The sequence below is a fragment of the Etheostoma cragini genome, chromosome 6 (assembly GCF_013103735.1).
Source record: "Etheostoma cragini isolate CJK2018 chromosome 6, CSU_Ecrag_1.0, whole genome shotgun sequence".
In the NCBI taxonomy this organism is placed as follows: domain Eukaryota; kingdom Metazoa; phylum Chordata; class Actinopteri; order Perciformes; family Percidae; genus Etheostoma; species Etheostoma cragini.
This window is the reverse complement of record NC_048412.1, coordinates 25,753,855-25,768,451: the sequence shown is the minus strand read 5'-3', so window position 1 is coordinate 25,768,451 and position 14,597 is coordinate 25,753,855. Positions and strand designations below refer to the sequence as shown.

The window sequence follows — 14,597 nt, the reverse complement described above, 5'->3', positions numbered from 1 at the left end:
AACATCAACAATGGAGCATCTTTACCAGCGACCTTAGTTTTATTTTATTTTGAAAGAATTCACCGGATGTAATGAGTAACAGTTCTAGCTTCGCGTCGCTGTTTTCCTAACTCTCCATCCATGTTGCTACTATCTTCCCGCCCCGCCCGGTAGCAGGGAATGGACAGTTTTGGGAATGACCTGCTGTGACCCCTCACCCACCTAACTGATGGAGGATAACCACATCAACACGCAGAGCCATAGTTGCGACCGGGACAGGCCCGCTCATCCCGGGATTTTCCCAACCCGCGAGTCCGGGAAGAGCGCCCACCAGCCGGGGGGACCCAGCGTGGACTTCCCGGTGTCTGTGGTTCTTCCTGCCGGGGGCACAGGAGAGAGAACCGGACTACAGACACCGAAACAGTTCTGCTCGTTTCTGGGTCGGCCCCTCATAAGCTACACTATCCAGGCTTTCGAGAGGTAGGGTCATATTAAAATGAAATGGGATAAAAATGTCATAATCCCTGTTTGTGAAGATATCCAGGTAAGGTCTCAGGTGTAACGTTAACGGCAGTGACCGAGCAGGAGAGGGATTCCTCTATCGGTCGGTGTGTATCTGTGCAGTCTGAGTTCAGTCTGCTCAATCTGACACATACTGGAGTATTTTCATTTACTTAATCTTCATTTAGTTAATCTTTTTGGAACTATTGTAGTTACTATTTACTTCTCTACATTTAGTCAGACCGCTTGTTAATACTTCGCACATAAACGTGAGATCAGTGGTGAAAGAAGTACTCAAAGTTTAATTTGAGTATAAGTAGCAATACTACAGTGTAGAAATGCTCTGTTGCAAAAGTCCTGCATCACCTATGGCATATGTTCTCATGAAGGTACTTTATTTATCACATGTTGGTACTGAAAGCATTTCTTCCACCACTGGTGGACAGACAGTGATGTATTGTGCAGGTTTCAGGCTCCATGACAGTGAAGAGAAGGTGGATGTTTACACTGTGTGGTGACCACTGCATGGCCTTCATCACAACAATCCTCCTCTTAGCTCGTGGGCAGTGTTTACGTGTTGTCAGGAAACGAATGTGGCTACATCCTGGGACTAGAGAGCAGGATGGAGATGCTGCCTGTGTGGCCACGGTGATTAAAGTAAGGTCATAGGGCTGGGTAGTATATTGATATTATATCAATATCGTGATATGAGACTAGATATCATGTAAAATTTGGGATATTGTAAAATGACATAATTGTATTTGACTGGTTTTAAAGGCAGCATTACAGTAAATTGGTGTGATTTTCTGAACTAATCAGACTGTTCTAGCTGTTCTATTATTTGCCAGTTCCCCGCTTAGTCATTATGTCCACATTACTGATGATGTTTTTCATCTAAAATCTAAGTGTGAAGATATTTTAGATTTTTGAAGAAGTGTTGTTAAGTAGTTGAGTGAGTCAGATCCACAATCCGAGCCTGGTCACTCATCAGTACGGTGGATGGTCTTGAAAGTTGTGCATTATCACACGGGTGGAACTTATTTTGGTTTATACATATACACATATACAAATACTACAAATGAATACACACATAATCAATAAATGATGTGATGGAGAGATGCAAAAACCCCTCAGAGGGGCGTAATCGAGGCACCTTCCAATGCATATAATTAAAATGGAGAAAAACTAAAATACTGGGAGAAAAAAAAGATGAAAAAGAAGCCACAACTAAAATCACACACCATTCAAAACAAAGAATAAATATGAAAGGTAAAATAATACATGGGTTGTTAACAAAACCATTCCATAGGGATAACTTTACACAGACTTAATCTGATGGCAAAGCATTCTATATCACTGAACCTCTGTAATTTAATGGTGCTCTAAGCGATGTTATGCATTTGTTAAGCTTTACATTTTTTGTCACATACAGCGAAAAAAATTGTTGAAGTTTCATCGTAGCAGTTTAAGACTTTTAACAAACATGTTTTTGACATTCTCCAGATTAAACAACCTATATTCCCTGGTCTTTCTGACTTCTCATCTGACAAAACAGATGGTGTGTTCTTGCAGGGTGTCATGGATCCGGAGCATTGTAGTCGTCGTTGCCAAAGAAAACATGGACCTGATGACGGACATCGTCCAGCGTTTCCAGCACAAGAAGGTTCGAGCGGTGCCAGGCGGCTCGACTCGTCACAGGTCGATATGTAACGGCGTGCGGGCTCTGGGCGATGGGGAGGAGGAGAGGCCGAAGGTGGTCGTCATCCACGATGCCGTGCGGCCTTTTGTGGAGGAGGACTTACTGTACAAGATAGCCATGGCTGCCAAGGAGCAAGGGGTCAGTGTGATAAAAGCTAATTGATCTGAAAGACCTGACTATTCAAAGGGAAAAGAACTGATATCCTTCCAACATCCGAATCAGAAACGGTTGTATTGCCACAATAAGTACACTTATGTTGAATTGCTTGATCTCATGTTTATGTTGATTGTAGAATGGTTTTTCTGTTACATGTTTGTGAAGCAACAGATTGTAGCACGCTGTTCAAGACAAATTTAGTATGTGCAATGGGCGGGTGGATAGGCCAGGTGCAAGTGTAGTGACTAGGGATGGAGGGTTGGGGGCCCAGGGCCTTGTTGGTGAGGCTGACTGCTGAAGGGGCGAGGTTTTGGTCTTGATGGACCACATCCTCCTGCCAGAGTTACAGGTTACACATCTGCCTCGGGATCCCCCAGTTGGAGCTGGTTAATGTTGATCTGGAAAGGGAAGTTTGCGGTCCCCTGCTGGAGCTGCTGCCCCCGCGACCCGATACCGGATAAGCGGATGAAGATGGATGGATGAAACTGAAAACAGATATTTGGAACAAATACGCATGACCTTAACGCATGCTGATACGTTACTAGTCCAGGTAGAGTAGGGGGTTGTGAAACATCAACCCAACCCCATAGCCCACCTTACAGATGACCATCCCATGCGCTGTACTTACTGTCAAACCTACTCCTCTTCAGAACATATAAACAGTTTTTCTGTTAGAGGAACAACTAACATTAAACCTTAGATCACGAGTCATCCAAGTCTCATATCGTGTGCACTGCCACACAGCTGGCAGTGATGGGACCCCAGGAGCCGAGTGTGGCAATAAAGGCTTAAATCTTCTTTTTACATCACTTTTCATTTGCTTAAATAATGAGCTCAAGCAATTCAAAGTACGCTAGTGCACTTTCTTTAATAAATTTGAACATATCGTCAGCATAATAGATATTCTACGTAATCTTTACGTAGCAGACAGATATCAGATGAAATGGGGCCTTTGATCATTGCAAACAGTCAATTCTGCCACAAGAAAGTGTTCAAAGCTCAGTAAATGTCAGAACTGGCAAATTATTGTAATTACAATAATCTCCAATTTGTAAATATGTCTTGAAGATGGATTATCAGTGTTTCCAGTAGTACATAAAGGCAGGATGCGTCTTTTCCAAGAGAGCAGTAGTTCAGAAAGAGAGGAATAGAGGAAACTACCCCAAAAATGCCAGTAGTTCTCCATGCTTGGAAAGCATTGTAAAGCTAATGAAATCTCGACTGGAGCTCATACTTCATTTCTCTGGCCAGAGAAGGTCAATTAAAGCGCAGAGTGTAAACAAATCCATTAGGTCCAGTTTCAATTGCAGGACTCAAACCTTTGACCTGGTGGGATGATGGGTTACCAAAAAGAAACTTGTGACTTTTGTCTGCGCGTCCATGTGCCTCATTTTTCACCGTGCATTGTGAACATCAACAAACCACTTAAATTACAACAAAGTCAAGTTTTCCAGTCCGGTTTCAGACCAAAGAAGGAAAAAGGTCTTGGGACAACACCTCAAGGTCTTTCCATCTTTTTTTTCAGAAAAGTGTTTATCCCATTGACAGATCCATCGCTCCCAGTGGCGTGTATTCCGTTTAGTGATAAATGGAAAACATTTGGACCCAAGTCACGGAGCCCCACTGGGACGACCACACTCGCAGATGACTCTCATGATGATCCATGGCTGAGGCTCTGTTGACTGCAGGTCACACAGCTTGTGAAGAAAGCAAGAGCTCCCTGACATAGGGCCAACATTTATGGTGTGTTTATGAGTGTGCAGGCGCTTTGTGATGAACTTTCACTGCAGGCGGCCTGGTCTTCGTTATCTTGCCAGTGGCCACGCTCATGGCAGAGAGCCTGTCTCCACTGAAAAACGGCAGATTCATTTTGATTTTGACAGCATGTGTAACACACAGAACACATGTTTGCTTTCCTTTCATTTCACATCAACAAGCGTGTGGCTGACCGTCTACTCCTGGATGCCTTGATGCAAATATTATCTCAGATATTATCTTTGAACAAGCAGTGGGTTTGGGCATCAAGAAGCAGTCACAACTTGGAATTGTTTCAAAAAGTTCTGGTTCTGCCGAGGCTCCACGCAGAGCTTTTGCCTTAGCCTACGTATGGCCTGAAGTTTTTACTTGTGTGTTGAACCGGCATGTGTATGTGTGTGGTAGAGCGAGGGAGAAGTGAGAGAGTAACAGCGATTAGCCTCGGAGCGAGTAGCGAGTCTAGAGTCCTAGTGAGAGAAACAAAGTGTCTCTCCTGTACTTTCTGACCACGGTGGGAAATCTGTCGCAGGAAGTTAACCCTCTCTTTGATTTCATGTTGTTCATAGAGAAGCAGAACCAGGAAATGAGTATGGGGAAATGAGTAGGGGGAAATGCAACGCTGCCAAGACAAGACGTGGGTCCGGCGTAGGTCCATGTCTCCACATTCCTAAGAACGTAGCCAAGGCTTACAATTTTACGCAGAATTATAATTTAAGACAAAGGAAATGGAATCAAACCTAAGCGCCAAGACACGTTCCAGAAATGCAAAGAATGATGTTGTATGGTTTCAAGAGCAACTTTGAGACAAAGTTCACCCCTTACAGAGCTTGTCTAGGGGTATGATATCTCTGTCATTGTATTCAAAACAAATCCTAAAAACTCTTTTGGTTTTGCCCAGGCGGCAGGAGCTATCCGACCTCTGGTTTCCACGGTGATAGCCACTACATCAGAGGGCTACCTGGATCATTCTCTGGAGCGAGCCAAATACCGAGCCAGCGAGATGCCTCAGGGATTCACATATGATGTCATCGATCAAGCTTATCAGAAGGTACAGTCATTTGCTTCATTTAGCTTTAACACACATGAAGGCGTTACTATGTCCTGAGTGGGGCCTTGAAGGTGATAATGACAACTATCAACTCAAATAAGCATTTCACTGATTGTGAGGTACTTAAAATGATTGCTGGAAAGGCAGTTTAAAACCTCTCTCTCCTCCGCACTAGCTCCAGACTCAGAAATTGCACATCCTAAGGAAAGCTCATTGTGGGACTTGCTCTAGTGGCTGTGATTCTGCACCAAGGCTGAATTTTGGAAAGAGACTTCAGATATGGTATTAGGGGACCACTAAGGTCTATATAAAAGAGACTTCAGATATGGTATTAGGGGACCACTAAGGTCTATATAAAAGAGACTTCAGACATGGTATTAGGGGACCACCAAGGTCTATACAAAAGCTTCCAAAGAGCACCATGTCATGGGACATTAAAAAATCGTTGCAAAACATAATACGATTTACAATTCTTCCCACCCCCCCCAACCCTATTAAATATCCTGTGCCATCCAAGCGCATTATGTTTTCATGTTTACTTTCTTTTTTATCATGTATGCACTTATTGTAGTTTGGGGGGGGGAGACAACACTTAAGCCATTTACGATATCACGATTTCCAAAATCTTAGACAATATCCGGTCTCATATCAGGATATCAATAAAATATCGATATATTGCCCAGCCCTGGAGGGTTTTTTTTCCAGAAAGAAAGCAAAGGAATTTTTTTTTATTTGCCCTTATTTTGTAGCAGCTACTTGTTCAATAATGTAATAATATTGCCATAAATTACAATGTTTTTAATGTCAGATCTACGCATCATAAAGTGGCATTCAATGACTACCAGGGGAAAAGTACAGTGGTTACATTTATGGATTCGTCCTTCATATCATTTAGGTATTATTTTTATTTGTTATACATAATTTGGAACAGTGTAAGCATGTACCATTCAATCTGGACAACTGAAGAGGGCAACTAGCATCCAGGATTAGTCAGTAATGACAAAGATGTGATTTTATATTCCAGGATGGACAAATCAAGTCCTGCAGGCGTGTGCCGCTTACTCCTGGTGTCGAATAATTGCACAGAAGACAGTCTTTTAAATCCCATATAATGACAGTCACATGGAGATTTATGCTGTAAAAAATGACACCACTTAGATGACAAAGGACTTTATGGTTCTCATACATCATAACAGGCCTTCACAGTCCTTCATTGTTCAGCTGATGTGGAAGAACCTGCAGGGTTTCACTCTGAAGAGCTTGTGGCGTGGGTGCTATCACTTTCACTTGGCCTCTGCTGCGTCTGGGAAAGGAATGACACGTTAATATATTCTGCACAGTGCTGCACATTAGTCTGTGGAACAAATGTGAACAAAAGCTCAGTTGGAAAAATGATGAGAGAGAGCAATGAAATTACATGGCACATTTAGGTGGAGTAAGATTGATAGTCTGAGCAGTTTAGTGCATTTTAATATGTGTACCTGAAAAATGGAAAGAATTTATCCCCTGACGCAAACCTTAAATGTGTTGATTGTTCCCTGAAAGCAAGGGCTTATTGCAAAGACCTGGCCGGCTAACACAAGCCAACTTAATGGGAAACTTGATTTGCAGAAGTTGACCTTATTTATTTGAGTGTGCTATTCCAACCTCGTCTTCATTAGATGGTTCTTCCCGCAGCCACGTTTCTGAAGAATGCAGCAAACTTTGAGCAAAGAGCTAAAGTATGCCTCCAATTAGTCCATCCATCGGGATCAGGTCACGGGGGGAGGACCTCCAACAGGGGACCCCAAACTTCCCTTGAATTCCCTCCAATTAATATGTAGTTATTTTTACTCCTGGCACATATGGATTTTGAGATGGCTTTGAGAGCCTGGTTGGCTTTGATGTCGGCCTTTTCAGAAAATGAGCTCACATTTATGCTGCGGTGTCAAGGCCAGTCAAGTTGCAAAAATGAAGAAAACTGGGGTGGCCGCTGGAGAAAGAGAAGGTCGGGGGCCGCTTGAGAGTGTCTCTCACTCCTCCTGTTGTTGTCCTCTCCTTCAACCTTTGAAAAGATACAGCAAGTGTCAGGTTAAGACTGTAGGACATGCTCATGAAAAATCTCTGAGAGCTGCACATTTGTAGCTTGACATCTATTGAGAGTAGAAGAACTTAGTGCTGAAAAGACAAAGAGGGAGACACTTTATCCAGTCCCCAGTGAAAGCTTTTGTACCGAGAGAAAATGCTAAAGGTTAAATTACCTCAAGATCGAGAGCGTATTTCTGCTGTACTTTCTCTCTTCGGTTCCAGGGTCCATGGAATAAAAGACCCCTCTCTCTTTTATAGCTTGATAAAATATTACCCAGGTGTAATCTCAGGTAGCATGGATTTGTCTTTGTTTTCCCGACTGTATTTAACACCAGATGAGCTCATCGGTTCCATGTGGCCTACACAAACTGAGCTTTTTCCAATTGATGAAGCGCAAATAAAATGTTCATTTGTTTATAATGTGTATAAACTGATCTTAGTTAAGCACAAAAATAATCACACAAAGATTTTTCATACCTTTATTGTATCGTATTTATTTATTTATTTTCTGATACTCCGCCCCCCCCCCCCCCCTTTGTAACATCTGCAGCCGCAGCCATGCATGATTTTGTGTAACGGGTAACACATTCATTTAAGCTGTTTTTCAAAGTTGATAAGAACATCAAATTTGCATGTTTAGCCTTTCTTTTCAATGAAACATACTAGAACCACATGTTCTCACCAACTAATGAACCTTGGAACTGTTACATTAAAAATGAGGGAAAGAAAATACTGGAACAAACATCTCTGCTCTTAGAGAGAGGCAGTAAAGGACCCTTTAATCAGTTACTGCTTTTATGATAATAAAAAAAAAAGTTAAATTACTATACTGTATGTTTGGAAATGTATGGTCAGCCAACACAATTATATATCCCTGTGGGTAACACTGGTAAAAAGTTTAGTTTGACGGTTGAACAATTTTCAAAAGAAGTAAAAAAGACAAGCATCACCCCCCGTGATAAAATGTTGCCATTTCTCAAATATGCAGGAACAACTGTTTGTGTAGCATCAATATGTTGTACAGGCAAACTCATCACATCTTGCAGAACAACGTGGAAACATGTCTTATGTCCTGATGAAATGAATTCAAAGAGATAAGAGTGTTACAGGGCCAACAGTCCACCAGCCAAAGAAAACAGTCTGCCTAAAAATGTGGTGACGGCAGCATCGCGAGCCTGTTTTTCTTCTGTTCAAACACCGGCTCTGCTCTCATTACAGACGGTGTATGAAAGGCTTCCGATATATTTGGTGAACTATGTGCAGAAAGTACAAGTTCAAGAAGAGTTTCATCTCATTATCTCAGAAACGTCTGGACAAAAGAAGCTTCTCGAACAAGTGGTATGCATATTGTGTATAGTGGTGCAAGAGCAACAGGCCATATTGTTCAGAGTCTGATCTCTTCTGAAAAAAACAATATGGGGCAATTCTTAACCCTCATGTTGTCCTCGGGTCAAATTGACCCGTATTTTGATATTAATGTTATTCTTAACTACCCAATTATAATTACCCAGAGTGATTCCACACAACCCTCTTAGCAAGTACAAATCTCTACTTTCATTAATTTTGGGGTGTCGTATTCAATTTTCAATTCAATTTTTTTCAAAAAAAGTGGTTTTGAAATTGTAATGATTACAATTTGACATGTTCCAGTCTGTTATTATCCATCAACATACATTCCTTTAATTTTTGTCTAAATAATTTCTGCTTTTTGTAACTCAGACATTAGGTATAATTTCCTATAAATGAGGTATATTGACCATAAATTCCAAAAATAACTGTGAAACTAAAGTTAATAAGTTAGTGTTACGTAGTGTTGAAAATTTCCAAAAATTAGAAATATTGAAAAAAAGTGTCAAAAGTGATGAAAAAAGTAAGAAAAAGTTAAAAACATCAATAAAAAGCGTTAACAAAAGTGATTATTTTCAATTTTGGCGGGAAGACAACACAAGGGCTAAATGCAGGTGTACTAAGTAGACTTAGACCTTTCCAATCATGCCTAATGCTAATATTGAACCAAGGGTCTTTGTTTAATATTTTTTATTATATATTTCTGGAGATGGGGCCTAAGGATGGCGATGTGGTTGTATGGTTGGTCCATTGAAGACTTGGTTGCTGCGCAAGATATCTCAGAAACCATTGGCTAAATTGCCATGAAATCTTATTATATTTATGATCTTAAGTTAGCCCATAAACACGCCCTTGACACCTCCCTTAACCGCCTTAACACCCCCTGAGCTTTTCTTTACCGCTAGTAATTTCCAGATGTACATGTAGAGATGGCAAAGTCTAAATTGTAGACTGGCGTGAAGTTTACAGATCACGTTCATGTTCCATTTTTCTTTTTTACATAGTTTTCATTTTAGTTTATTTTTTTACATTATTTACGTTTCGTTGTGTTACATGTGTTTTTCCCTGCAGCACTCAGCACAAGAACTCAAATTTGCACGCAAGGTGTCTCATTATATAATTATACCATCAATCTAATTGTCATGAAAAATCTGATTGCAGAGCAGCATGTCAAAGTTCCCAAGGAAAGGACATGAACCTTGATACTTCATTACTAGAAAGAAATAGGAATTATTATATTATTATTAATGTCTTTTAGTCAATCCAGGACTTCCACACTGCATTACCTCAACAACAACTAGATGGATTGTCTTGACATTTTGTAGAGACATTCATGGACCTCAGAGGATGAATCCTACTGATTTTGGTACTGATGTGTGGTTTTGAGTGAAATATCTTGACAACTGGGTGGATTGCCTTTGAATTTAGTAAAGACGTTCACGTTCTCCTTGGAACGAATTGTGATAACATTCCCCTAATGATCTCCTAACTTTTCCTTTAGTGCCATTTCAGGTCAAAATTACTTTACATTTCCAGCAGTCTCAGCTGTATTTTTTGGTAAGAGCGAGTTAGCAAATGTTGGAATGGTAACACGCTACACTAAACATCAGCATGTTAGCATTGTCATTGTGAGCATGTTAGCATGCAGCTACACATAGCCACTAGCATGGCTGTAGACTGCAGACTGTCTGGTCTAATAAGAGTAAAATCTAGAAAATGTCAAGTATGTGTACAATTTTTCAGTGGAAAAACATATTGTACCACAGTTCCACTGAGTGTGATGGAAATATATTGTTGTCAACAATCGTCCAGAGCTGCTCCTCTGTGTTGTGTCCCCTCCTCAGTGCAGTGAATCAGACTTTGAGTTTGGCACCGAGTGTCTCCATCTGGCTCTGCAGTACTGTGGCACCAATGCCAAGCTCATCCAGGGTCCGCCAACACTGTGGAAGGTGAGCTCGCCAGGGGCCTGGTTTGGGTTGGGGATTGTGGATTCATTGACATTTTGCCCAGCACAGCTGTGTGCCCGCTGCTAATTTATCATATGGGCACAAACAGAGCTCATGAATTGAAAGTGAGGGGTACTGGCAGAAGAGGAAGCACTAATATATTGAATGTGACATCCAGGATTAGCATGTAGAAATTAGTTTAATTGCAAATGTTCTGTATTTAACCCTCTATCAGATCATGTAACTTTCTGCCTTAAATGGGTAGTTCCCCCTAATTACAAAAAGACCTATTTTTCTAGTTAGACGTAGTGTTATCTAGCCATGAAGATAGTTTTGGTTTTATTTGCTGTGGCTTTGAGATTTCTGTCTCCACCCCTAATATAATGGACATGGACAGAGTGTGTTTGTGGTGCTCGGAGCATTGAAGAAGGTCATTTAAATAACATTTGAAGAGCAACTTTTCTTACCACAAAACAATTCCTCGGTTACTCTGAAAAACTCTGAGAGGTGGTTCCCAACCTTTTAGCTTGTCATTAATACAAAGCCCCAACCTCACACCACAGATTGGGTATCTTTTAGTTGTGAGCAGCTCAATTGAAGAGAAAGAGGTTGTTTTTTTAACCTTCTTAGAGCCCTTTCAACTAATTACTTCCAGGATCTATGGAGCCACAGGAACTGAGTCAGGGACTAAACTTCCCCTTTACACACTCATGTGAGTTTGCTTCTTCGTAGAAACAGTGAAGATTAGCCAAATTAGTCCCACAATGGAATGAACATTCACATACAAGAAAAAACAAGAACATGCGATGGGTTTTTCTTTCAGCATTGAAAACTGATAGTTTCACTTTGTGGGACAGTGCACGGGACAGTGCAGTGCTACCCACAGAGCATGGACTTTTTTAGCACCAGTAACATTTGCAGAGGAACTCAATCTAGACCCTGTTCCCTCCGCTCGCCACTCTGGTTCCTGAGTTCCTGAAAAAATGCCTGGAAAAGTTTGACTTGAAGAGGAACAACTTCATAGTATTTCTCAAGAAAAAGCAAAGATTAGAGAAAAGTCCAAAGAATAAATATGATTTTGTGTAGCCAGATCAACTTCCTGTTTCCCTTTTCCTATTAATCCCCTCGCGACACAGTGGGAACCATTGATTGAGAGTAACTTTTACAATGCTTTGAGGAACCCAAGTGAAATTGCATTTACCTTCAGTCTATGAGGCAGAAATCTCAAAATTGTGGCACAAAAAACAAAACTATCTTCATTTCCAAACCCCTCTATAAATAACCCCCCACCTCCCCCCCCCAATTTGTGTGAACTGATCTGTTATTCTTTGTCCTGCAGGTAACCTACAAACGGGATTTGGCGGCTGCAGAGTCCATTGTTAAAGGTGAGTTATCTTCTTCATACATTTGCCATTATAATCATTTTCTGAACTGTGTATTGTTGACTCTCTATAGCTGCTTATATGATATACACATACAGGAAGAATCCATGTAGACATGTACCCATGAAAGGCTAAAGGCAGTAGGTCTTCTCAGATAGTTAAAAAGGTCAGAAATGAGCAATGTAAGAGTTTTTGTCTCTTCTTCTTGAATATAATGAACCAAAATCGCCCCTCACTGTACTGAGAGGGAACATTCTTTGTAGCATTGTTCAGCTGGTTGGAACAGGACGGGTGTAAAGCCGTCTGAATACTACGGAGAGCAAGTCAGGACTAGGGCGACTAGCACAATCAGAGGCATGGAAATAATCACAAGCCCATATTTCACCCCGACAGCACCTGGACCAACAGTTACCTGTTTGATGAAGACAGAAGGTGCACAGTGATTATTCCCAGCGCCTCTGATGTGAATGAGTTCATTGTGTGTGTGTGTGTGTTTTTTAGAGAGGACGTGGAAGAAAGTTCTCACATCTGTCAGCATGAGAAACTGTTGTGTGTTTCAGTTTGTGTGTGTTTGTGTTTCTGTGTTCTCACACATACTTTCATACGCACAACTGTGCATGGGTGTGCGTGTGTCTGTGTGTGTAGGGCCACACGTGGCTGTGTGTATTCTGGTTAGAAGTGCTTGTTTGTGTGGTTGATTTCTCAATAGAGGGCTTTGTAAGTGAGGCAGCCGTCCTGGAAGGCCTCGTTTTTTTGTAGCTGTGATACAAGGATGTTGTTTTACAGCGTACAAGTTTGCCAATATATCTTAACGTTTAAGAAATGGTAACTATTTTTGACTGTGAATGTATAATTTTACCATAGATTGGCTTTTTCTGGCGCCCTTGGTTCTGGAAGCAAAAGTCCCATTCATTTTCCCATAGACGATGTTACGCAACAGTTGTACGGCTTGGGTCAAATAGATCGTCAGTGCAAAGATTAACAACTGTGTTAGAAAATATGTGGTTCATTGATAAAAAGTGGAGCCTGTGCACATAATAACCTTGATGAAGATGTTAACTACATCTCAGGTTTTGTGTTTCAGAAAGATCACATCCAATCACAGTGCTTAAAATGTTGCCAATTTGTGTTCATGCAAATGAACAACAATCATTGAATGATGCAAATTGCACTGCAATTAATTATTTCAGGAGTTTTCAACCAGTCACATGTCTTCCTCTTGCAGAGACTCTATCGCGGTCGGCCTGTCTTATCACAGGTGGATCTGAACAAGCTGTCACGCTGGCTGATGCTCTGCAGAAGGCTGTTGGAGCTCTTGTCGTGGTAAGAGTGTGTCACTCACAGCTGATTATAATGATGGTGATGTTGATGACAGCATTACAGAAAATCCCCATGAGTTTGCCATTTTCATTTTCCTCTATCTCTTCGCCCCTGTACCTCCAATCCCCCGCACAAACTCAATGTGAGCTCCACTTGGGTGGCCCCGGCGGTGAGACTTGCCATCTGCGGTCAGACCTCTAATGGAGCCTGTCTGAACATCCACTCGCTGCAACTTTCCCCCTCCTCATTTTCACTCTCCATCCCCTGCCTCCACCTCTCCCCTGCCTGCAGGAGAGCAGATGGCAGTCATATTTCCTGTACTGTGGGAGTTTGCTTGATTAATTGAGTGATTGGTGATGAGTTCTTACCTCCTCCATCTCATCCTCCTCCTACCGCCGCCTCTGCTCTGGCTTGACAAGCTCCCATTTCCCGCCACAGTTCTCATCCCTCCCTTTCATTCTTAATTTGTTTTCGGGCACATCAAATTCCCATGTTGAAAACATCCTCCATTTAATTTGTTAAAAGTGTTCCTAATAGACAATGGAAAACAGTATCCATATGCAAAACAGCAAAGAGTGACAGATATTCAATCAGACGGCACAGACCACATAGAGGTTCCACATGTGAAATGTTCTCCTTTACCTCAACAACCCCTGAGCAAGCCACGTAACCACTAACTCAAGCAACCTTCCGTCTGGTTTTAAAAAGAAGAAAGAAGAATGGATGTCACAAAAATGAGCTTTGTTAGCCCGCTTGCTTATAGTTTTGCAAAGCCCATGGCCATATGACTTCATGTTTTAAGTCAAGTCACGTAAATTCTACAACTTTTACAACAGAAAAGATTCTGTAGCAGAAGAGGGATCCGTCCCAGGACGGGCAGACATGCAGTAGATGTTGTGTGTACAAAATTGATTGGGATTGAATTGAGAAAGAATAGCTTTAGTGCAAAGCTGTGTTTAAAGAAGAAAGTGACAATCACCAGCTACTGATAAGTTATGATGGCCAGTGGTCACAATGCGAAGTCAGACTGTTCATAAGTTGTACAATTTGTTTGGAGACTAACAAATGAATCCCACAGTAAAGTTGTATACTCCTTTACTCTTGTACAGTGACACCAAAAATGTTGAATCAACACCTTCTAAAAACAGATTTAATAACTTCATAAAACGTTGCAGGGCATTGTATATGAGATTGTACAGGTGTTGATGATCTTGTGTCCATCCATTGATGTGCTTATATTTCATGCCTATCACCTATTACTCTTCTCCACAGCAGACACCCAGGCTGACAAATCGCCCACACATGGTTCCATGTATAGAAACATGTGTCCTGGATAATCCTGATGAATATATATATATATATATATATATATATATATATATATATATATATATATA

The 14,597-nt window shown here is 41.2% G+C and overlaps 1 protein-coding gene across 2 annotated transcripts in view; it reads left to right on the top strand.

Annotated features, from left to right (window-relative positions):
• Nucleotides 1–71: 71 nt before the first annotated feature.
• crppa (CDP-L-ribitol pyrophosphorylase A) overlaps nt 72–14,597 on the top strand; it is a 42,234-nt gene continuing 27,708 nt past the window's right edge. The window contains exons 1-6 of one of the 2 annotated variants that reach the window (XM_034873567.1): nt 72–459; nt 2,053–2,317; nt 4,989–5,138; nt 10,397–10,501; nt 11,838–11,883; nt 13,106–13,203. In XM_034873567.1, the coding sequence (XP_034729458.1) occupies nt 209–459; nt 2,053–2,317; nt 4,989–5,138; nt 10,397–10,501; nt 11,838–11,883; nt 13,106–13,203 (915 nt within the window). In that variant the 5' untranslated portion in view covers nt 72–208. The remainder of the gene's footprint in view (nt 460–2,052; nt 2,318–4,988; nt 5,139–10,396; nt 10,502–11,837; nt 11,884–13,105; nt 13,204–14,597) is intronic. The other variant, XM_034873568.1, reaches the window with a different exon arrangement.